At 33.7% G+C, this 25,368-nt stretch overlaps 1 protein-coding gene across 1 annotated transcript in view; it reads right to left on the minus strand.

Moving 5' to 3' along the window:
• The window catches only part of LOC135206696 (MAM and LDL-receptor class A domain-containing protein 2-like), a 267,118-nt gene that overhangs the window by 7,862 nt on the left and 233,888 nt on the right, over window positions 1-25,368 (minus strand). Inside the window, exons 5-6 of the mRNA XM_064238119.1 lie at window positions 25,192-25,328; window positions 2,191-2,623 (exon numbers count right to left, since the gene is read on the minus strand). Of these exons, the coding sequence (XP_064094189.1) occupies window positions 2,191-2,623; window positions 25,192-25,328 (570 nt within the window). The remainder of the gene's footprint in view (window positions 1-2,190; window positions 2,624-25,191; window positions 25,329-25,368) is intronic.

Raw genomic sequence — 25,368 nt, forward strand, 5'->3', positions numbered from 1 at the left:
GAAGACATTTATGAGACGATTCTGAAAGATTCCTTTTCGAAACGTTAAGAAATCAGACGTACTGTTGACCCATAGGTTGCCGAGGCACGCCAATGAAACAATCAGAATCGTTGGCCTCAGGATTAATGTACTCGTACTGTCATTGATGAGGGTAATTCAAAAGAGGCTTGAGGCGGAAATTTTTGCTCCTAAGATCTTTACGTACCATCTACGAGGCTTTGGTGGCCAAGTTAGCTCTAGACTGAAATACAGCAGGTCACAAGGTGGAGTCCATAGAACACATAGAAGAAATTCGTATTATGTTTTGATTTTTTAGATATTATGGCACTAGTTTTATGATCTTTAAAATAACCATCATCATGGAACATCCCTGTGTTTAGATAAATCATTTCCCATGTTGACATATAACTGCTCAGTCCAGGAGAAAATAATAATGCTTCATGGTAATGCAATGAACACTTACGAAGCTAAATATCGTCTTCACTGTGATTCATCCAGTGATACTTCACGTAAGACCTTTAAACTTTATTTAAGCTATAGATTGAATAAGGAACGTGATAGGTAATAGATGGTGGAGAAATTAATGCGTCAAAAGAATTAAGTTCTAAGGACATCTCACTTCAGATCTCTCGTATAAAGACGAGTATTTATATCCATTGGAACTTATCATTGTGATCCCAGAGTAATCATTAGGTACTGATAATAATAATATTGAAGGAGATTGCTGCTTCAGCTGCATTGATTTATAGAAATTCTTTTCTATTCTTCTTATTATGCTTTTCAGTGTTCCATAGACTGGCGAAGGACACCCCCTGCTGACCCCCGACTATAAATAGGGTAGAACCTGAATCCATCGTCAGTCTACCCAAAGCCACAGCCATGAAAATACATGATCGAAACCAGAAGAAACGATGGCCTTCAAACTATATATACTATTATATTAGAATTATATTAATCTACGGATAATGCACGCCAGATGTGACTTACTTTGGAATAATATTTACAAATTAATCTATCTTGACTTTTCCCTATGCCTCCCATAGGCACGTTACTCGCTAATTTATGCAACATTGAAAAAGACGTAATAAGAAGAAAAGAAAAGAATTTCTATAAAATCGATGCAGCTGAAGCAGTAATCTTCTTCAATAGAACATGCTTGAAAGAGGGTCTTCTACCTAAATATACCACTATAATAATATCAATCCTACTATAATGGGCGTTATGTCTGTCCGTCCGTCTGTCATTCAATCACGGCCAAACGGCTGCTCCGCTGGGCATGATACTTGGCAGGGTTATAGTGGGGACCCCTAAGATGGTTTTTAATAGGGTTTCATCCTACCCCACCCCTTACACACCCCCTAATTTGCTAATAATAATAATAATAATAATAATAATAATAATAATAATAATAATAATAATAATAATAATAATAATAATCACAATAGAGTAAGAATCTCTACAAGTGTAACGCTGCTGAAGTAGCCATTACTTTTAATAAAATAATAATAATAATAATAATAATAATAATAATAATAATAATAATAATAATTAGGGGTGATGGACTCCTAAGTAGCAGGATGCAACCCGGAGCCCCCGACATTATAAAAACCACCTAGTCGAATAGGATAACTTTGATAGACCAAAAGAGAAACATAAATAAAAAATAAAAATAAATAATAATACTAATGATAATAATGGGAAAATAATTCTACAGTGATATGTGGATTTACATATCACTGTGCATTTACTTTCTCATTTTATTGACTCATGTGATTATAGTTTTCTTTTAATGAAAATAATAATATCCTCAATAGAATAAGGATGCTGAATTTGTAAATCAAGTATCACACAAAGGTTAAATACGACTGTTCTGTATCAAATTTAACTGTGAAACAGCGTATGGCCATCAATTATGGTTAAAATCCTGACGTGTATGACAGTATCAAAACTAACAAGGGGTAAGGATAGGTTTCACCCCTATTTACGTAGAACATACATAGTTCACATAAGCGAGAATATTTAATCGAAAGCATTTAAAGGCTAGAAATAACTGGACAAAAGAGCTGGACCATGATTAAAAAGACATGCTAATGCTTGATAGGGTATAAATGTATTTACAAAGCATCGCTAGTTTCCTTTGAAACCTAATATCTTATCGTACTCATCAACCAAAGTTAGTTATTGACTTACCAAAAGCGGAATATGCCGTTGTCGTCGTTGATAATATGGGCCCTGGAGTGCTGGATGATTCCAGCTTGTACCCTCCCGACGTCTGGAATGCAGCAGACGTTGTTTCTATCACAGTTGATGAAACAGATCCCGTTGATGACTCAGTCGTTCTAGTGCTGCTGCCACCCATAACCAATATATCATTACTCATATCTGTTGATGACGAAATGATGGCAGTGGATTCAGTTCCACCAGATGAAATGGTGCTGATCTCAGCTTTTAAAGTCGTTTCTGGCAGGGGCGACGTCGTTCTGGTCGTCTCGGGGGCGCTAGTTTGGTACTGTTTCTGAGCTTCTTCGTCGAGGTGGTCACAGTCCTCCCCGTGGGCTAATTTCACATCGTCGATGCCAATGTCACTCGTGTAGCTGTGGCCACGTACCCCTTCTAGGACGAGCTGGAATGCAAGAACGCAAGAGGTTATAAACGTAACACCGAATGGCAGTTGAAACGACAGCAAATCAAATGCTTTTAAGCATCTAGCACTTGACGGAATTACGAGTTCTCAATATCGTTTCGTACACACATGAATATTCATCGACTCTATTGCATTGGTAATTTAATATTTGGGGTGGCGTGAAAACGGCATATCGTGTATCAAAAAGGTGATTGGATTTGCATCGAAGAGAAAGTAACATCGCGTGTCTTCAAACGGTGTCATCGCGTGTGTCAACAATATTTGTTAAATTTAATGGCTTAGCACCGAATGTGGCGAAGGATGGGTTGAAATTTTTTGCTTGACTTCCAAAAGATCCTTTCAAAGCTATAGTATGTTTAAAATGAATAGTAAATTATGTAGCATATAGCTGTAAATTTACAGATATTTCTTGTCAGTTATTACCAGAATAAATCATACGATTTCGTTGCCTTAGAAAATATAAGGTAACTGCTCAGTTTACATAGAAAGATAAGACAACGAAAGGCGTAGAATAGTTCTTGATACCGAGAAACATCTCATGAGCTCAATCTAGTCGCCATGGTCAAGTTCAGGCTAAAGATTTAATATGTAAAATGTGTCCTTTTATGGATGTTAGTTATATATAAGGCATAGTAGAGCTCACAATTTTTATTTTAATGATTCATTTACTCGTATGGGCGCGCCGGTTTCACATGTATCTATGCCCACTCTAACTGAAATATGCCTAGAGCATAATTCTATAGACTAGACGAAGTTGTTTCAGGAATTCCAGATGAAAAGAAAAACATTTATAAAACCAGTCTATGTAGTGAAGAGCAGAAGGTGGGATTGGGCGAGATTTACAACTATAGGATGAAAGATGAATCACTGTAAACATTTATGCACACCTGTCTCACCCCCATAACCACACAGAGATCCCAAAGCACTTCTATAAATGAATTTGATACCTGATAAGTGAAACTGATTACGAGTTGCACTGCACATAATATGAAAGGAGGTTTAGCAAATTAATCTTAGATCTAATTATACATACATATCTATTCCTACTAGAAAATGCACTCGCATTCAGATACATTACGGATCCTAACATTCAATTTTGACGCATAAGAAGACTGAGATATAGACATCTCTATTATCACTCATGTTAAATTGAAACACCCCACAAGAATATATACAAAAAAATCTTTATTTTTCCTCTAATGGATGTGCGTACATTATCCAATATTTTATTTATTTTTACGTCTTCGCACCCTGAGCTGAAGAAGTTACATGGCTAGACTACTAATACAAGAGAGAGGCATTTGAAATAAAAGTAAATACTTTTGAGAAACAAAAGTCGTAAGGTCAAACCCTTGTAAGAAGCTTAAATAAAATGTTTTTGGAGCGGAGGTGGAAAGAAAAGGTCAGGTCCGGAAATAACTGGAGTACGATTTTTAACCAGGCTTTCTTAAAAATTCCGCCGGCTTGTAGTAGAGATATGATACGACTTGGAATATCATTACGTCACAGTGAGCCGAACAATCTTATAAGTTTGTCAGAAAGGTATGTCAGTTTGTCATCATCTTACGTTAAGGTAAGCTTCCCGCACGAAAAACCGTAATTTATTTATTACGTTAATTTTACCTTTAATCGACGAAAACAATGCCCGTAAAGATAGGACCTGATATATCAACGCCAATTACAGTCATTAACATAGTAGTTTATCACGGGGTGTTTAAGTCTATCCCATTTTGCTGAACCGCAAATCTCTCTCATTATACACTAATCTGAAATTTTAATAGGGGTCATTATCATATATCCTATCATTAAATACCTGCGCTACCTACTCATCGTCCTTCAGAGCAATGCACTTGTTTAGGAGGGTTCTCTCTCTCTCTCTCTCTCTCTCTCTCTCTCTCTCTCTCTCTCTCTCTCTCTCCACACAAACACAGATTGATTAAAAGAGTGTAATTAGGAAAGGAGAGAAAGACTTAAAATGGAATCTAAGAGTCATCAAAGGAAATTAATATGTTTAAGTGTTTTATGTGTAAGACTGAGGTGAATGGTGCAGTATTTGTATGGGGTTCGATGCAGTGCTGATGAGTCTTGCAATAAGAATGTGACAAATATTGTTGTTTTCTATTTCTTGGCTTAATGGTGGACATGTGTGTGTATATATATATATATATATATATATATATATATATATATATATATATATATATATATGTGTGTGTGTGTGTGTGTTTATTTATATATATATATATACTATATATATATATATATATATATATATATATATACTATATATATATATATATATATATATGAGTGTATGTGTGTGGGTGTGAGTCGCGTACGTGTGACTACTAGAATATATTTGTGCGCGTATATGCGTGTTATGCGATGTATCACTTACTGTTTTCTGTTTTTAAGAGTTCTGAAATACACGTACGTGCCAATGAGAAGTTACGAGTGAATGGATAAAATCCGGTATGTTACAAAACAAAATAATTTTTAAATGTCATTTAAGACCTCGGGAAGTCAACTGTAAAGAGTGTTCATTCTCTCACACAGCGTGCCAGCTGCTGTTTAGTTACGTCGATGCGCGCTAGATGGCACTAGGGTGAAGGAGAGGAATAATTCTGTGCATCGCAGGGGAAGGTAAAAATCCCGCGTGAGAGGCAGAGGGGTGAAAAATATTTTTGATGGAGGTTGTGGTGGGGAGAGGGTATCGAAGGGGACTGAAGTGGACGGGTCAACAAATAAAGAAGTAAACATAAAAGACGTTATATAAAAGAGAAGGGCACACACACACACACACACGCGCGCGCGCCTAAGAAGAAAAGCAAGTTTTAACGAGTGATTTGGTTGGGATCGAATGAAAACGAAACTATAACTCGGAAGCTTCTGTGTACGATTTCTCAGACGAAATTATTACAGGTATATTCAGAAATACAGAAAATTTGTGTAATGGTTATTTTTAAGCGAAGAGTAATTCATCATAAGGGCCTTCGGTCGTTTGGTTATTTAAAATGTAGATAACTATATCACAGGAAAGTTACTCAGAGTGAATTGTGACCCATCTTACAAGATGTCGACAGTAAGATAAAAAAAAATTTTTTTACAAGAGTTTTCTTTCCATGTGGTGGTCGTAAGATAGTTTGATAATAGTTTCAATATACTTTTTTTAAAATTTTGGCCAATAAAGACCAACAATGTCTATGAGACTTCACTTCAGGCTTTACTAGGAACACAAGTAACAAGTATTGAAATATTCATACCTTCAAGAGGAAATTCTGTCTATACGTTTCGTACATTGTCATGTACGTGACATCATAAGACGGTTTATTCACTGATGTGTAGCATTAGGAGTTCCTAATAAAAGGAGCCCATAAAGACGGCAAAAGGTAGAAAAGTTAATGTTATTTATTTCGGAACACGCATGTCTCCCTTGTCAGGCAAGTGTCAAGGGACCTCATACAATATATATATATATATATATATATATATATATATATATATATATATATGTATGTATGTATGTATATTTCTGACTCACATCAGGTATGCAGCCGCCTCTAGGAGAGACAGGTCAGTTGGTATCGCCCTGGCTTGTCACTCGGGAGACCCAATTCGGTCTCGATGTGAGTCACGTTTTATTTCTGTGCAACATGTTCTAATGAGTTCATTATTTCATATATATATTTGCATATATATATATATATATATATGTGTGTGTGTGTGTGTGTGTGTGTGTGTGTATATATATATATATGCGTGTGAGTGTCTATATATATAAATATATATATATATATATATATATATATATATATATATATATATATATATATTAATATTTGTATGAGGTCCAATAAAATTGGGAAAGAATTGAAAGTTTTTTATTTAAGCTTTCGGAGAGTAACGTTCTTTCCCTCTTTCAGAAAGAGAGATAAAAGTTACAAAAACTGAAAACAATGGTCAAGGTAAATAAATACCAATATACAAGTATATAGTTGTATCAAAGTATATTTGTATGTTGCTATTTCTTTTACTCTGCAAAAGCTCTGCGAAACTTAAATAATAACTTTTAATTTTTCCAATTTTTGGTTGGCTTCCTACAACATAATATTTTAGTGCATGGATACAGTGTTTATAAACATATAGTATATATAAATATAACATATATATATATATATAAATATATATATATATAATATATAATATATATACATATTATTATATATATATACATATATATATATATATATATATATATATATGTATTATATATATAAATATATATACATTGGGAATTTCTTCTACTATAAATCAGTCTTTCGTCAATGCCTCAGGCATAAAGCCACCAACATCCAGTTTTATTTTTCTATGCGGTAACGAGTGATATCTATCTATCTATCTATAATATACACACACATGTACAGATAGATAGATATAGTCATGAGGTAAGAGGAGCTAGAATCAATAATTACTCACGCTGTCGACTTAGTAATAATTAAAAACAGAGCAAAGGAATTTAGCTGGTTTAAACTTTTGTAAAATCAAAAGGACTGTTAACTGATACTAGATACAAGTGCTATATGCTATCACGACTCGATGAAAAAAGCCGGAAAGCGCTTGTGACTTAATAAATTTCAATCTGCACACTGGTGAGGTAAGATATATATACGACTGGCACAATAATCCTAAAACCGGCCCTTCAGAAACTCAGCAAATCGTGGAATTCTTTTATGTCTCACCTGGGACTGGCCGGTTAATCCCGGCCCATGGATATGCTATATATTGCCTGCCAGCTTTGTTTTGTATCATTGCTTGTCCCGTTTTATCCTTTCCTCTCTCTTTCTCTCTCTCTCTTCCCCTAGATATATATATGTATATATATATATATATATATATGTATATATATAATATATATATATATATATATATATATAAATATATATATATATATATATATTTACTTATTTATTTATTTATTATTTATTTATATATGTAATATATATACATATATATATATATATAGATAGATAGATAGATAGATAGATAGATAGATAGATAGATAGATAGATAGATATACGCATTTAAGATATAAAACGAATGTATGACTATAAAAACAGGCTGGCAATTTAAGGGTAAATTTTCTCGGACAGTACATGTAGACAAATACTAGATGTAGGCAGCGCCATCGCCATCGAAACAGTTTGTGTGCTGACTACAGGACAGTCAATTCATCCCCATGATATATAGACCCTTCGACTACAGTTGCCAGATCATCCATTTTCGGATACATTATGCATTATTCTGTTGTCTCTTAATCGGTAAAGAACGCACTTAATCGTTAGCCCACAAGATTGGGGTATACATATAATTATTCTCTATGTATGTGTTTATGTGTGTGGAATGCTAATTAAGATCTGTATAAGTTTAAAAGTAAATCAGATGTGAATTCAGTTAATATGTCTAGTTCCAATAGCGTTGACATTATTTTAGTTATACGAAACATGCGTCTCGATATTTCTTCATTACAGTGTTATTGCATGTTTGGCCTATGTTGATACCCAGTGATGAGTTGTAACATTCTTTACTACAACATCCAAAAACTAAGGAGCAGAATAAAAATTTGTGCCGATTTTGTCTACCGGATTCAATTCATTCTCAAGCCCTTACTTTATTTGAATCACTTTCGTAACTCAATAGATAACCGCCCGAGCGTGAGGGTGAAACGTCAGACGAAATAAAACCATTAAAATAGCGCATTTTTATACAGCCCTAGATGTTGAAAAGGTTATAAGACGCACATAGGAGGTAATTATTATGCAGCTGAAATGCCTTAGAAACAGCTATCATATAATAATAATAATAATAATAATAATAATAATAATAATAATAATAATAATAATAATAATAATAATATTATTATTATTATTATTATTATTATTATTATTATTATTATTATTATTATTATTATTATTACCTTGGCCTGCGAGCGATGAGGTGGTCACCCGTAACGCAGCGTAACGATAGTGATATCATTAATTATTATTATCTCTGTTGTTGTTGCAGAAAACAATATTAATGGTAGCGGAGGCGTTAGGGTCAGTAGTTGGGAACAGAAATGAAAAAGAATGAGGCCGTAATAATGTCACCATTATTAACCTAAGCCAGGATGTAGAAGAGCGTTATTATCCGAATCACTGCAAGACTAGTTTCTTTTCCTGGTTTCTTTTCCTGGTTGTTTGTTGTTTGCATGAATAGGTTAGTCGCGGAACTTCCACTGAATAAAGAAAATATATCTCAATGGGCAATAATAGTATACTAGCTAACGGGAGAATGTACAAGGAAGAAATAACGTTTGCTAGGAACTAGGAACTAGGAACTAGGAACTAGCCATAGAATTCCAACAGACAATTTCTGATACATAGATTACCAATGAACTGAGCATAAGTGATGTATGAATAAAATAGTCTTTTTTTTATTATTTCTCAGTCATGACTCCTGTAAAAAAGAAATATTTACATTCATTTCACGCATTGAAGAATACTAGATACCTTAGATTTGTTTATCCCTCTTCCTACTCATCACTTGTTAAAAAAATAAAATAAAAAAGACTGTGATGAATAATAGTAAAAAGCTTTATTCTAATTTTAGTTAACGTAACCCATTGCATTAGTAACTGCAAACTTGTCATTATTCATAGTAGGGAAAGATCGTTTAAGTAAAAAATGCAGCATAAATTGAATGCCTCCTTGTAAATAAAATTATTAATATTCATATGTTATTATTCATTGCCATCACACTACTGATGCCAAATGAAGGTTTTCTTATTGCTGTTACGATCCAACTATTCCGTCTAAGGAAATCTCTTCTTCTGTTTGTTTGATTAAATAAAAAAAAAATTCTGTAAGTGTAAAACTAGATAAATGCTTGTATTTACATTTTCTTGATCCATTCATATATGCATTAAAAAACAAATACGTACGTACATATATACATGCAAAACTAAATACATACAAAGGAGAAATGCATAAAATAGGGATGCTGATTTAGTATCATACTTAATGGAATTACCTGATTTCAACGTAATTCACTTTACTACAGCTACATTAGGAAGTCGCTCTTCCTAGAGTTGCTGAAGCGATTTTTCACCAGCAAAAAAAAATAAAAAGTTGTTTACCATACCGAAAGTTGTTGACTCAATTCTATTCCCCTCAAAACATCCCTTGCTATTGATGTGCTAACTTTTAAAAGTAATCCCCTAAAACCAACTACAGAGCTCTGCAAAGGGGATTAGTTCCCTTTTCTTTCCGTCAAAAATAGAAGAAGAAGAAGAAGAAGAAGAAGAAGAAGAAGAAGAAGAAGAAGAAGAAGAAGAAGAAGAAGAAACCCAACGGGGTGAGCTTGGCTGAGTGGTTTGTACGCTTTCCACCCGATTTTTCGTGTTTTGCTTGTGGAGGAGGAGGAGGAGGAGGAGGAAGAAGAAGCGGTTCCAGAGCTTGTTTCAAACATAACAAAAGGGAATAGGAGCCGAGGATCCTGAATAAAGCGCAAAGCTAATATACCTAAGAGCACTTTCCCAAAGTTCATCATCTAAGTAATGGAGTCCTTCCCAAAATGCAGATGAGCTTAGAAATCTCACAGGAGCCTTGGGGGTGGACGGGAAACCAGAAGCAGAGGGCGATTTGTCACTGGTTTTCGTCTCCGAGTGACCCGCGGTGTTCTGAGAGAGAGAGAGAGAGAGAGAGAGAGACCGACCTACCCACCGATTGTACATGCCCTGCCTGCTATAAATACCTGTAAACCCCATATCTCAATTCACTTTCTTGTATACTCTGTTAGATGGCTGCTTGTGCGCTGTCGACACGTCAGAGGACCTAAACCTAAGACAACTGAAATCTTTATATGTCCATAGGAAACTTGATATACCAGCCAAATGCTGATGAGAAAAAGATAATAAGAAGAATTGAGTAGATTCTATATAAATTAAATGCCGTTGAAACCGCTATAATATTCAATAATAATAATGATAATAACTAACTGGGCATCATTCTATGCGGTGAACCGTAAAGTGTGATGGAGAGAGAGAGAGAGAGAGAGAGAGAGAGTGGAACAACAGCAAACGAGCAATCAGTTCTCATCCGACTATAAACCATCATGTCATAAAAATGGGTTGTACGGGGATGGGGCGTGAGCTGCGGGGTTGAGGTGGGCCGGAGGGGAGCTGTCCTGAAGTACACCATCCTCGCCCGGCATTAGTAGAACCCACCATCAAAAATCTCTCTCTCTCTCTCTCTCGTGTGCTTTTGTAGAATTTTATGATGTTATTTTTTTTAACAAGTAAGTGAACTAAACACGAAATAATGTATGAGCTGAATTATAATTCCATTTATCATTTATATGTATACATATAATATATATAATCTTATATACATACACACACAAATATATATATATATATATATATATATATATATATATATATATATATATATATATCCCCTGTGAAGTCTTAAAAGTATCGTACTTTATTTATTTTGCTCTGGGTACATTCAAACCATAGTCATTTGAACTGATGACACAGCGCTTGCACAGTGCTTAAATTTTGCATGTGCTACACTATTCTAATTTTTTTGTCTTTCCTTCCTTTCGTATACTTTTCGTACACGTTCGTCAGAGTTCCGTGTGAATAATCAATGGCCCCATTTGTCTCTTCCTCTACACGTAGAAGTACCTTCAGTTTTCGCACCCTCCCTCGATTTACTTTCTGGCATTCATAGTTGGGGCTGATTATATGTATATATATATATATATATATTATATATATATATATATTATATATATATATATAAAATAAAAGGAGCCCATAAAACACCAAAATATAGAGAGAGAAAAAAGTACTATATTTCAGAGACTGCTGTCTCCCTCTTCAGGTAGATGAATGAGAAAAGTTTACAGAAAAGGTGGTATTTATACCAAGAGGTAAGCCAACTTAGGTCACTCCCGCTGATAATCTCCCTTTAATCTTCTTAAGCGTTGGTTGAATGAAAATTTTGACGATCACATCTGAATCCCATGCTAATTTTGAGATGTTCATTACCTGCCTCTCTTTAATTACGGCCGATTCCATCATTTGACTCATGTACCAGTAGTTGCTGCTATAAATTATACGTGACAAATTACAGTTTATTCTATGGTTATGTTCATTTATATGGTTGAAAATAGATGAGTTCTGTTGTCCATACCTAACTGACCATTTGTGTTGTATTAATCTTTGGGGAAGTGATTTTCCTGTAAATCCGATGTAAGATTGGTCACAGTCCTGGCATGGGATTTCGTAAACGCCTGTGTCCTTTGGGGGTGTCTTTTGTTGGACGTTAATCAGGGATTTGGCTAAGGTGTTTGGGTAAGTAAATGCAAAAGGGTTAGATTTTCCGAGGGCCTGAGTCACCGTCTTAATCCTGTCCAGGTGTGGAATTTTTATTTTATTGTTGGGTGTATCTCTGGTCTTGTCTTTAGGGGTCGATAGAAAATTATGTTTGCTTTGTGAATTGCTTTCTCAATTATATGGTCAGGATACTTTAAAGACGAAAGCTGCTTACGAATTAGTTCAAATTCTTTTTTCAGGAAATCTGGGGAACAAATTCGTAAGGCTCTTAAGAACAGGTTGCTGGCTACACCTATTTTAATAGCAATGTCGTGATAGCTAAAGTAGTGAATGTATGAAAGTGAGAACGTTGGTTTTCTGTATATGGTAAATTTGTATTCTGTCGTGTCTCTGATTATTAAAACATCAAGAAAAGGAATTTTGTTGTCTGTTCCCATTCAACTTTAAATCTGATGCTGGGCACTAATGCGTTTAATTTTGAAAGGACTTCATTAAAATTGCCCCATCTATCATCCCAAAATGTTAGAATATCATCTACACATCTCATCCACAACATACTTTTGGGTTTTATTGCATTTATTACTGTAGTTTCAAAGTATTCCATGTACAGATTGGCTAAAACAGGACTTAAAGAACTACCCATACTACACCCGAATTTTTGCTTATAGAATGATTCCCCGAATGAAAATACGTTATTAGATGCACATAATTCAACTAACTTTATTATTTTGTCAAGCGCCAATGGGAAATGATCTGAATAGGGGGATAATTTTTCCCTCAAAAACTGAGGAACGTCCTGTACTGGTACTTTTGTGAACAGGGAATCTACGTAGATTGTGTTTGCTGGACCTGTTAACCAAGTTTAAAGCCTCATTTAAATTCAGCGCATTAACACAAAGGGTGAGGCTGTCAGCCTGATTTGTGTTTATCCTTTATCTCTCTTAAATCCTGGGTGGGTTACAAAGTCCGTCTGACAATTCCCGCCCATTGCAGAGGTTAGTTTCCTCAAATCTGTCAGAATAAGAGCGGATATTTTTTATTTGATTATGAGACTGTGGGCAAACTAATTCTTAGTGGTTTGTGCGGTCTTATTGTAGCACAAATCATTTCTAACGGGTATACTGCAGTTGAACTGATCAAAACGAATCTAATATAATGTATTATCTTATATTTTCATTCTCTTTAACGATGAAGTAAAAATGATAACTATTTCATGGAAATATATATGTAAATCCGTAAATTAACCGATATTATATATATATATATATATATATATTATATATATATATATATATTATATATATAGATAATATATATATATATATATATATATATATATATATACAATTTCATGGAAATAAGGCTGTAAACAGCTCTCCCAGTTTTTCTTCTTAACATTAGCACAAATCATACGTAACGGACACACGAAAGGTCAGTCTCAAAACAGCTTCTGATTCATCCTCATTAACTTTTGTTGTCACTCTCTTTAAGGGTGAGGTAAAACTAAAAGCTATGCAAACGTAAGATACTGCTTTATCTTGGGCTATAAGCAGCTCACCAGATAAATCTTGGTAATTGTTATTTTAATTACTGGGTGCCTTTGACTGAACAGCAAACGTTGTAATCACTCCCAAGTATTATGAATCACCAATATCTTAACAGCATAAACACAAATTACGAGTAACAATCACTCTGCAGTCGAATCTGGCTAACATAGAAAACGAGACCTCTTTTTGTAATTTCATCTCGTTATGTTCCCAGCGCAATCACGATTCCATCATGTTTATTCCAGAGTTACAGCGACGCGGCGCAAACAAGGGAATTGAGTTCTTTTAGTTGCCTCTTTGAATTAAGCTGATTGCTCATAATTACCTCTTTTCCTTGGTGAGGAGTGTTAATAGATTGGTGGGTCACACGTCAAAGTAGCGAGAGTCTATTGAATGGTTTATAATGATGATGTATTTCATAATCGTCGACTCTGTTGGGGATGAAACTGATGATGTTCGACTATTATTTATGTACGTGGATACTTGGGTGTATTTTATTTCAGACTACGAACTGGAAAATGAAACCCAGGCTCACTAATCTCTCTCTCTCTCTCCTCTCTCTCTCTCTCTCTCTCTCTCTCTCTCTCTCTCTCTCTGGACGATATGAGAGAAACTTATAATGAAAAATGTTTTATGAATCTTATAAAAGTGCGTGTGTATATTGGTGGTGGCTCGCGCGCGCGCGTACCGTCTTAAATTATATATATATATATATATATATATATATATATATATATATATATATACATATATATATATATATATATATATATATATATACACGCTACTTTTCATTTACTCCATGTAGACTTTATCTCCTTCAGCACATTGTCAACCGACTGACAAGTGCGCTAAGACTTTACTTAGTTTTCATGCAAGACATTGTAAAACGAAATAAGAATTATGCCAAATTTCTCTCGGGTCGGAATCTCTTCGGCAATGAAATATAAAAAAAGCTATTTTGAAAATTAAGAAAGGAAAAACTACAAATTCGTCTACTTATCTGGTATTTTCCCCTGCAAAATTGGACAAATTTGGTAGCCTATCGTAGAATTTAATTATTCAAAACCTGTTTCCATTGGGATATGTTAACGAAAGGGCTACAAAATATTTTACTTAAATCATAAAAAATATAATATGGTAAAAAAAGAATTTTCTTGAGCTAGGGAGGAAGATCGTCTTACAAATGAGCAATGTTATAAAAGTAGCAAAGAAGAAATATTTAATTACTATAGAAAGTATTGCACTGAAAAAGAAATCATGCAATTTATAGAAACCCCAAAAAGAATACATTGTTTCTCACTGGCGTATGAAAGAAACGCATTATTTCAAGAATATTATTAAGTTCTTTGTAGAGAGGTGAACTTACTTTTGCATAATGGTTCCTTTCGTGAAAGGATTATCGTAAATCATGAACGCGACTATGAAACGGTATCAAAAATTTCGTTTGAATAACTACAGGAAAAGGAAACATTTTTAAGGCCAGAATGGCAAATAACTTTTCGAAAACGACAGAATCATAAACAAGAAGAGGTTTAAGAGGCTGTTATAACATTAAAATCACGTTCCAGGTTATCACATTAAATCCAGTGACGTACGATAACTTATCTCATTGTTTTTTTGTGACAAATCAAATTTCTCATGGGGGTTTTCAGAAAACAGTGGATCTTTGTTAAAGAATTTGAGGAATATATACATATATATATATATATATAATATATATATATATATATATATATATATATATATATATATATATATATATATATATATAATACTTGCCAAATACTCTTGTGATGAAATAACTACAAATTAATCTTTGACTTTGTTGCTATTCCTATCTATTTACTTTTCTTATTATTATTATTATTATTATTTATTATTATTATTATTATTAGTTATTATTTATTCAAGAATATTAATAAAAGAGGTCACTGGGAATCTTACGTCACACTAATCAATGAACGCTAACCCTGCTTTAATTTACTTTTAGCACAGGTTACTTCCTCAATTTATTCGTAATTCTAATTGTGAAAACAAAACAAAAGCGACAAAAAACAAATAAAAAGCTGTTAAATCCACAAGGACATGAGCACGAAGAAACAGCATCTCAAATACAAGAGTAGCTTTTTGCTCTGACCTCATTCCCCGGAATTTACGACTCCCAAAGGTATATAAAAGTAACGCACAGTTTGGTACCTAATTTCATATCGCACCTAAATGAGTCGCGAACTCCTACGTTGCGCATTCTTCGACTTAACAAAAGGAAATTACCTTTTGCACGTATGTATGTAGTATGTAGTATGTATGTATGATGTATGTATGTATGTATGTATGTATATTGTGTTCATAATATACACTCGTGTATGTGTGCTTGTATATATATATATATATATATATATATATATAATATATATAATATATATATATATATATATATATATTATATATATATATAAAATACTCACTCTAAAAATGTTATCTATCAAAACATCACAATTAAAACTTCTTCTTTTTTAACCATGTCCCTTAAAATCTTCTTCCGCTTTATCTATTGCTGAACAAGACAACATGTAGAGTTAATATAATTCAAAAAGGTTTTCTTTTATAATAATATCCATTCATCTTTTAGGTCAAGCATTATTACATTGTCTCAGTACTATATTCACGATATTCAGTGGTTCGTCTTAGTTTCTTCAACTTCTCCTTTCATGTAGTGATTTCTGTTTTTGCAAATTAGTTCATTCGCATCTATTTTACAATAATTCACATATATTCTATCGCAAGCTGATAACTTCGTAAGTATAAATTTCCCGGCCTTGGTTCTTAGCCATATTTCATTAAATGTCTCATCTAGATTTGCACAAAAGTGTCTGAACACTGTGTGTGTGTGTGAGAGAGAGAGAGAGAGAGAGAGAGAGAGAGAGAGAGAGAGAGAGAGAGAGAGAGAGAGAAAAGATCATTTGTAATCATAAAGCCCCTCACCATGCTAAGTGGAAAGCAGTAATCATGATGGACAGTTCAACAACTTACTTCGTACAAAGAAAAGAAAATTATGAAATCCTCGGAGATGTAGCACTGAGATTTGCTCCCGTAAATTGTTGTGGTAATTTTTAAGTCCATCTAGATCCTAGATCTTAAATCATTTCAACGGATATTTGTCCTTTTAATGCATTATTTCAACAGGGTATTATATCAAACCTTATCAAACATTTCAATCCTTTTCCTTAATTTAGGGATTGCTCAACGAAAAAATAATTGAATAGCCAGTAGTTAAATTAACTTGACTGTGGATTCAAGTATGCTGTAGGATATAATGGTGAAACTAAATATACTGGACCGGCTGAACCAGACAAAAGTATCCCACGTTCGGACGAGGGATATTCAGAGTGAATAAAATAGTGTATCTGGTTACTCCCCGTCATTAGTTTAGGAATCTTTCAGACTAACGTAAGCATGTTGAGAACAAATTGACCGCACAAGTATACTCAGTTCAGTAGGCTTAAGAGTAAGGTGTATGTAAGCATCACATATAGGGGCACATACAGTAAGATTCAAAAGTCACCGGTACCACATATACATGTATATGTATGTATGAATATAAGTATGTATGCATGAATATTATATTCACTTTAACACGTGGTTTGTTCATCACACATCACCACAGGGGGAAAAATGACTGACTGGTTGTAGGACCTGCACCCAGTCTCATATTCTTACCTCTGGTGATATGCGGTAATATATAATATATATATATATATATATATATATATATATATATATATATATTATATATATATATATGTCTGTGTGGAGTACCTACTGGTCACTTTCACAAGATGTATCCGTGCTGTCACTAGTCACAAATAACTCTTCTCGCCTTCTTCGCGAGTTTTAGTGACAACTACAACTACCTGAATCAGCGTAATATATGAATCAATGACTTCGCTTCCGTAGTTGGATACGAAGCCGGTCACAGTAGTGTGAGTGAAACTACGTCTTGTCCACTGGGCCTATTCCCTACCCCACCCATCGGCCATAACAAGAAACGAGAGTATAGGTCAAAAGTCATCCGTCCTGAAAATCAAGAGGCTAGTAATAGCGTCGTTTCTTAGCGCCTCCTGCCTCCTTGACCCTCGCTCTTCGTCCATTTCCTGTTTTCGGTCATCTCTTCCTTTCTCTGATGACTTATTCCATTCTCGGCATCCCCGTCAACACACTAGGCTTCTAGTCCTTCTTCTTCTACTACTTGTTCTTCTTCTTCTTCTCGGCGTCTGCATTATTCCTGACACGATTCTGTGATAGCAAGACTCTAAAAAGGTCAACAGTTGTAGAGTCAATCTGCTAAAGGAGATGTAGTCTTCACTTGACTCGCCAAGGAACGCTCTCTCTCTCTCTCTCTCTCTCTCTCTCTCTCTCTCTCTCCTCCTGACGTTATCAGCTGAGAGCCGGAACACATATAGCCACTATCAAAGACATTATCTTCATACAGGACCTTCTCCAATTATCATGCGGCGGTCGTCTGATATGATGATGTCCTCCTCGCCTCAGCTGCAGGAGGACATGTGCCCTGGGATCCGCCGAGTCTAGGTTAGTGGGTCTCCTCTCTCTTGTCTCTTTTTGCCGATATATATATATATATATATATATATATATATATATATATATATATATATATATATATATATATATATACATATATATATATATATATATATATTATATATATAATATAATATATATATGTATATATATATATATATATATATATATATATATATATATATATATATACATCCGGTGTCATAATCCTATATCTGTGCATGCAGTGTTTATTTTTTACTATTTAAACACAATCTTACATTGGATTAAGAAGAAATTAGCAATATTATGATATTAACATAAATCTCCGCTGCCACACTCTCTGTCTCTCTCTCTGTCTCTCTCTCTCTCTCTCTCTCTCTCTCTCTATATATATATATATATATACATATATATACATATATATATATATATATATATATATATATAATATATATATATATAGAGAGAGAGAGAGAAGAGAGAGGAGAGGAATGACACCGCTGAGAGAACCGAGAGATGAGACGAGAGAGAGAGGAGAGAGAGAGAGAGAGAGAGAGTGGCAGCGGAGATTTGTGTTAATATCATAATATTGCAAATTTCTTTTTAATCCAATGTAAGATTGTGTTTAAATAGTAAAAAAAAATTAACACTGCATGCACAGATATAGGATTATGACACCGGATATATTTGATTTTTCTTAGTGGAAAAGAAAGAGAGTAAGAAACATTCCTTCTCCTTGAAATTAGAATATAATAGCAGCGATTTCTTTTACGAAAACCAGTTATGTCGTAGTAGTTGTTCGTAACGTAATAGTTTCCCCACGGCTCTTAACGTTACACATAAATCTGGCATATTTCACTGTCAAATTCAAAATGATTCATAGCTAACAAAACGAAAACGTTTACCACAGAAGCAAAAGAGCTTGAAGCTTGATTATGTCTCTCTCTCTCTCTCTCTCTCTCTCTCTCTCTCTCTCTCTCTCTCTGTGTTATACATGAAAAAAGTCTCTCAGTTGATACTACCCTATAAGAAGGAGATTTCATAACTCTGTTCCCCCTTCCTCTCTCTCTCTCTCTCTCTCTCTCTCTCTCTCTCTCTCTCTCTCTCTTGCATGTATTTGCATATACTTTTCCGTGCCGTGCATGAGCAATAGTCTTATCAAATGACAGAGAACTCATCATGTGACTCCGATATACAGTAACTAAGTGGAATTATGTGCAAGGATAATTCGTACAAGATCATTTCATTTATAATTCCCTCTCCATTGATGCAAAACCTTTTTAAATAAACAAACTTATCTCGGTATTAAATTCTGAATCAAACTTTTACTCTCTTGAAAAAAAATTTTAATTCCATTTGAAATAAAGAATTCCAAAGAAAAGAAAGAAAAAATCTTCAGACCAAAGTGAATGACAGTTCCATTAGTAAGTCTTTCAAAAGAATCTTGACTTTTTATCTTCCATATTTTCAACATGAATTCCGCATTTACATTTCACTTCATAAAAGCATAAAAGGAAAGGAGAATACCAGTTACCTTTTTATCGAAAGGATTCAAACGAAGTTCTTTCACTCATATCTCGGTAGATTCACAAAGTATAGACCAATGTAATTAAAGTATTGTTGACATCTCTTCCTCTTCCACCCTTATATATATATATATATATATATATATATATATATATATATATATATTAATATATATATATATATATATATATATATATATATATATATAAATATATACATATACATATATGAATTTTTATCAAATCGCCGTCACATTTTATTTACAAACATAAATCTACAAAAGTCATTTAATATCCAATTCGCGCAAAGTCGTGAATATCATCGAATGGAAATTATAAGTTTAGTACCTAAGCGACTCGAACACCCGACAGCACGAACCACGACTTCCAGTCACGTATATCCTATCTATATATATATATATATATATATATATATATATATATATATATATATATATATATCTATATAGATATATATATATATATATTATTATTGATATATATATATCATATATAGTATACATACATACATACATACACACATAAATCAATTATATTCATACAAATATATATATATATATATATATATATATATATATATATATATATATATATATATATATATATATATATATATATGAATGTTTGATGAGGCCCTATGCAGAAAACTTCGACGTGCTTACCGGCTTTATATACCTACACAAAGTAGGCCTGGTTCTTCCGCTTTTCGTTCGTCCTGACAATTCTTCATCATTCACTCCCTTTCCCGATTTTTTCCACGTGACCTAACCTTCTCAAAATACCTTGCTCCATAGCAATGGCCTGGGAGGCCACTTCTAGTGCCACTTCGACCTACGCCAACCTTTATTATACATGTTCACGTCTCATTTCTCCCCGATAACCCTTTTTCTCTCATTTGTATTCATCATCCGAAACTCACTTCCTAAAGTAGTTAACATTCTAAATTTACACACACACACATACTATATAAATATATATATATATATATATATATATATATATATATATATATATATATATATATATATATATATATATATATATATATATATAAAATTGTATATATGTATATGATTATATATATACACACATAAATTGAGAGAGAGAGAGAGAGAGAGAGAGAGAGAGAGAGAGAGAGAGAGAGAGGTTGGAAGTAAATAGGATTATCATCGTGATCGCATTTGATTGTTGAACGGAAAAGAATGAGATGGAAATGCTTAGTTATAAGATACATGAAGTCCCGAACCGGATTAGGACAAAAAGGGAGGAGGACAGTGCTAGGTGATTTAAATGCGTGCATAGGAAAGTATATGAAGTAATTGAGATTAGACTTTAGGAAATGTGTTTGGAAAGGGTTTGAGCGTCTGAAATCAATTCATCCTAAATATACTTCTTGAGGCATATTTGGGAAAAGTAGTATATATGGTAAGGCAAAGATCGTGGTACATTGTATGCTAACAACGACTTGGTGGAAGTGAAGTTACTGAAATGAGTAGTAGCTGGAGGTATATCTGATCATTATCTTTTCGTGATTAAAATGGACAAAAGGAAATGAAAGCAATGAATGTAACTAGGACATTTCACTCAGATAGGAAGAAATATGAGTAGCATATTAGGAATCTGTCAAATTCAGTGATCAAGTGATGAAATCAGACCTGTGTGTTTTTGTAGGTGTTAGAGGCTAGTAAAAAAGGAATACGAAAATTAGTGATGAAATGAGGAAACATAAAAATAGTAAAGGAGTAAATTATTTATGGCACGGCAGCAAAAAAGCTAAAAATAATTTAAAAGTATACAAGAGGATGCGTTAGATGAGATGTATATGGTCATTTAAAAAGAAAACGAGATAGGAAATAAATGCAACAAAAAATTAAATTTATCTGTAAACCGCACACAGCAAGACATTCTATGAAAGTACGAACACAATATGACTGTTATTGTCTACTACTATCATTAAAGATTATCGAGGTATTGAGCGAATGAAACTAAAAATAGAAAAGACATAATACTTGAAGATTTCATTTGTTGTATCCCCCAATAGTCCCTTTAGAACCCAAGCAATGTTAGTGATGTAAGTAAGAGGATTAAAAAGTCCCTCTCCACCCAGGAAAATCCTCCCTAACGATAGTATTAATTGTACCCGAGGGCCCAGAATGAATCCTGGATTTGGCGAGTACACCATTACAGCAGTGAACTAGCAAGAGGCCGCGGGAAAACACATTCTGACAGAGAAATCTGAAAAGAAAGAAAATCCTGTGTATTCGAGCAAGGCAAAATATTTAAAACGACAACGGAAAAAGACAGTCTTTTGCGTTTGTTGTGATTAGATTTCAGCTGTATTTAGACAATGTTATGATTGACATCTCCAAGCAAAAAGGACGTATATAGGGTTTTACATGCTCGAATGAATCCCCCACATACACATTATGTATAAATGTATTTAGGTATGTATTTGTGTACATCCTATATGAAACAATATGTTCCCTCAGACAGCAAGGGCATTACGCTCACAATAAAAGTAAAAAAAAATAGCATGCGCATATAAAGGAGAGACAAAAATTACTGTACATAGGTAAGAACCGAAAACGTAAAAAAAATTCGCTGATTTTTCATTCTTATTTAAACTGGTCTTAACTTAACACTACTAAGCCCTGCACTTTAGACAGCTCTTCAGATGTTCGAATAGCATTAAGAAGAAAAAACACTTTAAGTACATGATTATAACTGCTACATTAAGTTTATATATGGTATATTTCATTCATTTTGTTAACAGCCAATTCGTTTTAGCTGATCTTCCGAGATCGCCCGTTTTAAGAATTACAACACTTACGTTTATAGATGGCAGATAACTGCAGTTCTAGGTGTATATAGGGTATATGGTTTGTTTAACTGTGTTAAGTTGTTACAAGGGATAAGAGCCCGGATATGGACCTGAGGATCCATCCAGTCAACTGAGGCTTTATAGTATATATATATATATATATATATATATATATATATATATATATATATATATATATATATATATATATATATATATATATGAGGATACAATCCACAATGAAGTAAAATCCTCTTGTAGTTTGATAATATATATTCTTGTACAGGATTAAAGCTTTCGACCATCACCTGTGGTCTTGTTCACTAAAATGTTATATGTCACCTCAAGGAACTAACAAGTAAGAGCACAAACATTTGCAAAAACAACGGTGACATATCACATTTTAGTGAACAAGACCACAGGTGATGTTCGAAAGCTTTAATTATGTACAAGAATATATATTATAAACTACAAGAGGATTTTACTTCATTGTGGATTGTATCCCCATTTACTTAGAGGTACGACATAGTACCTGGCTTCTGCATATACATATATATATATTATATATATATATATATATATATATATATATATATATATATATATATATATATTTACATAAAATTTATATCAATTTGATAGGGAGAGACTTATTAATTTGGATATTTTATTAACTGAGATAAAAAAAACTTTGAACTCGTTAATTTCTAAAAACGTATTTACAACGATATGTACGAAAATCATTACACAAACTATTTGCAGCCAGAATGTTTTTTTTAAATCCTACATACTAGTTACGTAATAAGCTGATGGTATGTGTTCTTATTTGGTCATGACTGGCGCTATCCTGTAAATTCATTAAATATATGTACACCATAAAGATTTTTCAGTGTGAATTTCTATAAGAGTCTGTATGTATAAGTGCCTTTCTGTGTGGGTATGAACACAGAAGCTATCTAATCACCTTGCAGACCTTTAAATGAGAAAAGATCTCGCATGCAGCTGAATGATGCCGACGTGGTTACGTAATTTGCCTGAGCCAGTCCATTAGCCTTATCACGGAGCTCTTTGATATGAAAGTAAACAAAACTAGGAAGTTTTCAATCCATGCCAGAGGGTAAGGCCCTACTTTGTTGATTGCTCATCCGGACAACTTCCTCCGCGGAATAAAATCTTTCAGAATATAGAATGTAATTCAAGGCGTCATTCATTTTACGTGATTTGCAAAGTGAACGGAACTCATAAAAAAGCCTCTATCCTGTTTTTGTTTCATTCTTACCAGTTTTTTTTTCCATCGCAGGCAATACTGATATATGCCTTCAGGAGAGTGGAAGAGGATTGCTCGGGGCGAATACTGTTGTGAATTAATTACTTTGTAACCTTTTGACTTTTATGCCATTGTCTGATGTACTGAAAGACCTTTTAGACACTCGTTTCATAGCTATAAGATATTTTCAAGGTAGTTATCAACAAACTAGCCCTGATATTTGCTTTCGCTTAGAAGTAGTCATTCCAACTATATTTGGCCACTCTCTCTCTCTCTCTCTCTCTCTCTCTCTCTCTCTCTCTCTCTCTCTCTCTCTCTCTCTCTCTCTCTCTCTCTCTCTCTCTCTCTCTCTCTTCAGACTTATCCATTCCTCTAAATACTGATGAAAAAGTGATAGGAGTAAAGAAGATTTCATTTTCACACTTCTACTTCAAAACAAAGACTCTGGAATTAACAGATGGTTTCAAAACAGGACTTACTAATATTGAAAGGTCCTTGGTTCTGAATCTGAATAGCTTTATTCGTTTAATCATATCATTCCCAAGACCAGTCAAAATTTTGTTCTAGATAGCATGATAACTGTCAACAGACGGCTACCATTCTTATTCGACTGGTATTCAGATTCATTTTGATGCCAGCATGAGATTAATATCCACACAGGAATAGCTAAATATCCTGTGATGTAAATGATTATGAATATAAATACAAATATCTATAATTTTCACTCATAAAGGAATGGCAAAATAACCCATGATATAAATGATCATGAATATAAATACATCTCTCTCTCTCTCTCTCTCTCTCTCTCTCTCTCTCTCTCTCTTCTCTCTCTCTCTCTCTCCAGACTTATCCATTCCTCTAAATACCGGTATTTGTAGCATATGACGAATTAAACGTGTTCGTTGATTAACGTAATGTAAACAAAAAAGACACTTAAACCAAATGGATTCTGGTCTTGATGTTGGTACAAAGCTTAAGTGGAATTCATTTGACGCATTTCATTCTTAAGATAATAGTCGTTCGGACGAGGTGACGACAAAAAAATGATTCGGTCATTCTAAATAAAAAATAAAATGAAAATAAAAATGATAAAATAATAATAATAAACACGGAAATATAACTAAAAAATAACAATAAAAAATTAAAATAAAATTATAACTCAGCAAGTCTATTAGACAGAAAGGAAATTCCTAACCTGGCGCCTCGCCTTGGAATGCTTTTGGGCTCGTGTTCCGACCAGACCCAAAGCGGTTAACAAAACAGATCGGTCGACCTAACGCTATAACGAATAAATCACTTGTTTCTCGATGTGTTACAGGCGTATAAACGGGTTAAAATTACCCCCATTTAATAAAAATGAAATGTGCAATAACAGCCAAGTGACGCTATTTCTGCTTACCTGGAAATTGGAGTCGAGTTCATGCAAATGGACGACTTGAAGAATCCACTTATCGTGATTATATCCACCCATCTGATACACAGGGGACTGAAATTCGATGTTGTCTTCCTCTCCCTTCATGTAAATATTGAGGTGCCCTGAAAGGAAGAAAAATATTGGATGATATTCTTTTTTTTC

The sequence above is a fragment of the Macrobrachium nipponense genome, chromosome 31 (assembly GCF_015104395.2).
Source record: "Macrobrachium nipponense isolate FS-2020 chromosome 31, ASM1510439v2, whole genome shotgun sequence".
In the NCBI taxonomy this organism is placed as follows: domain Eukaryota; kingdom Metazoa; phylum Arthropoda; class Malacostraca; order Decapoda; family Palaemonidae; genus Macrobrachium; species Macrobrachium nipponense.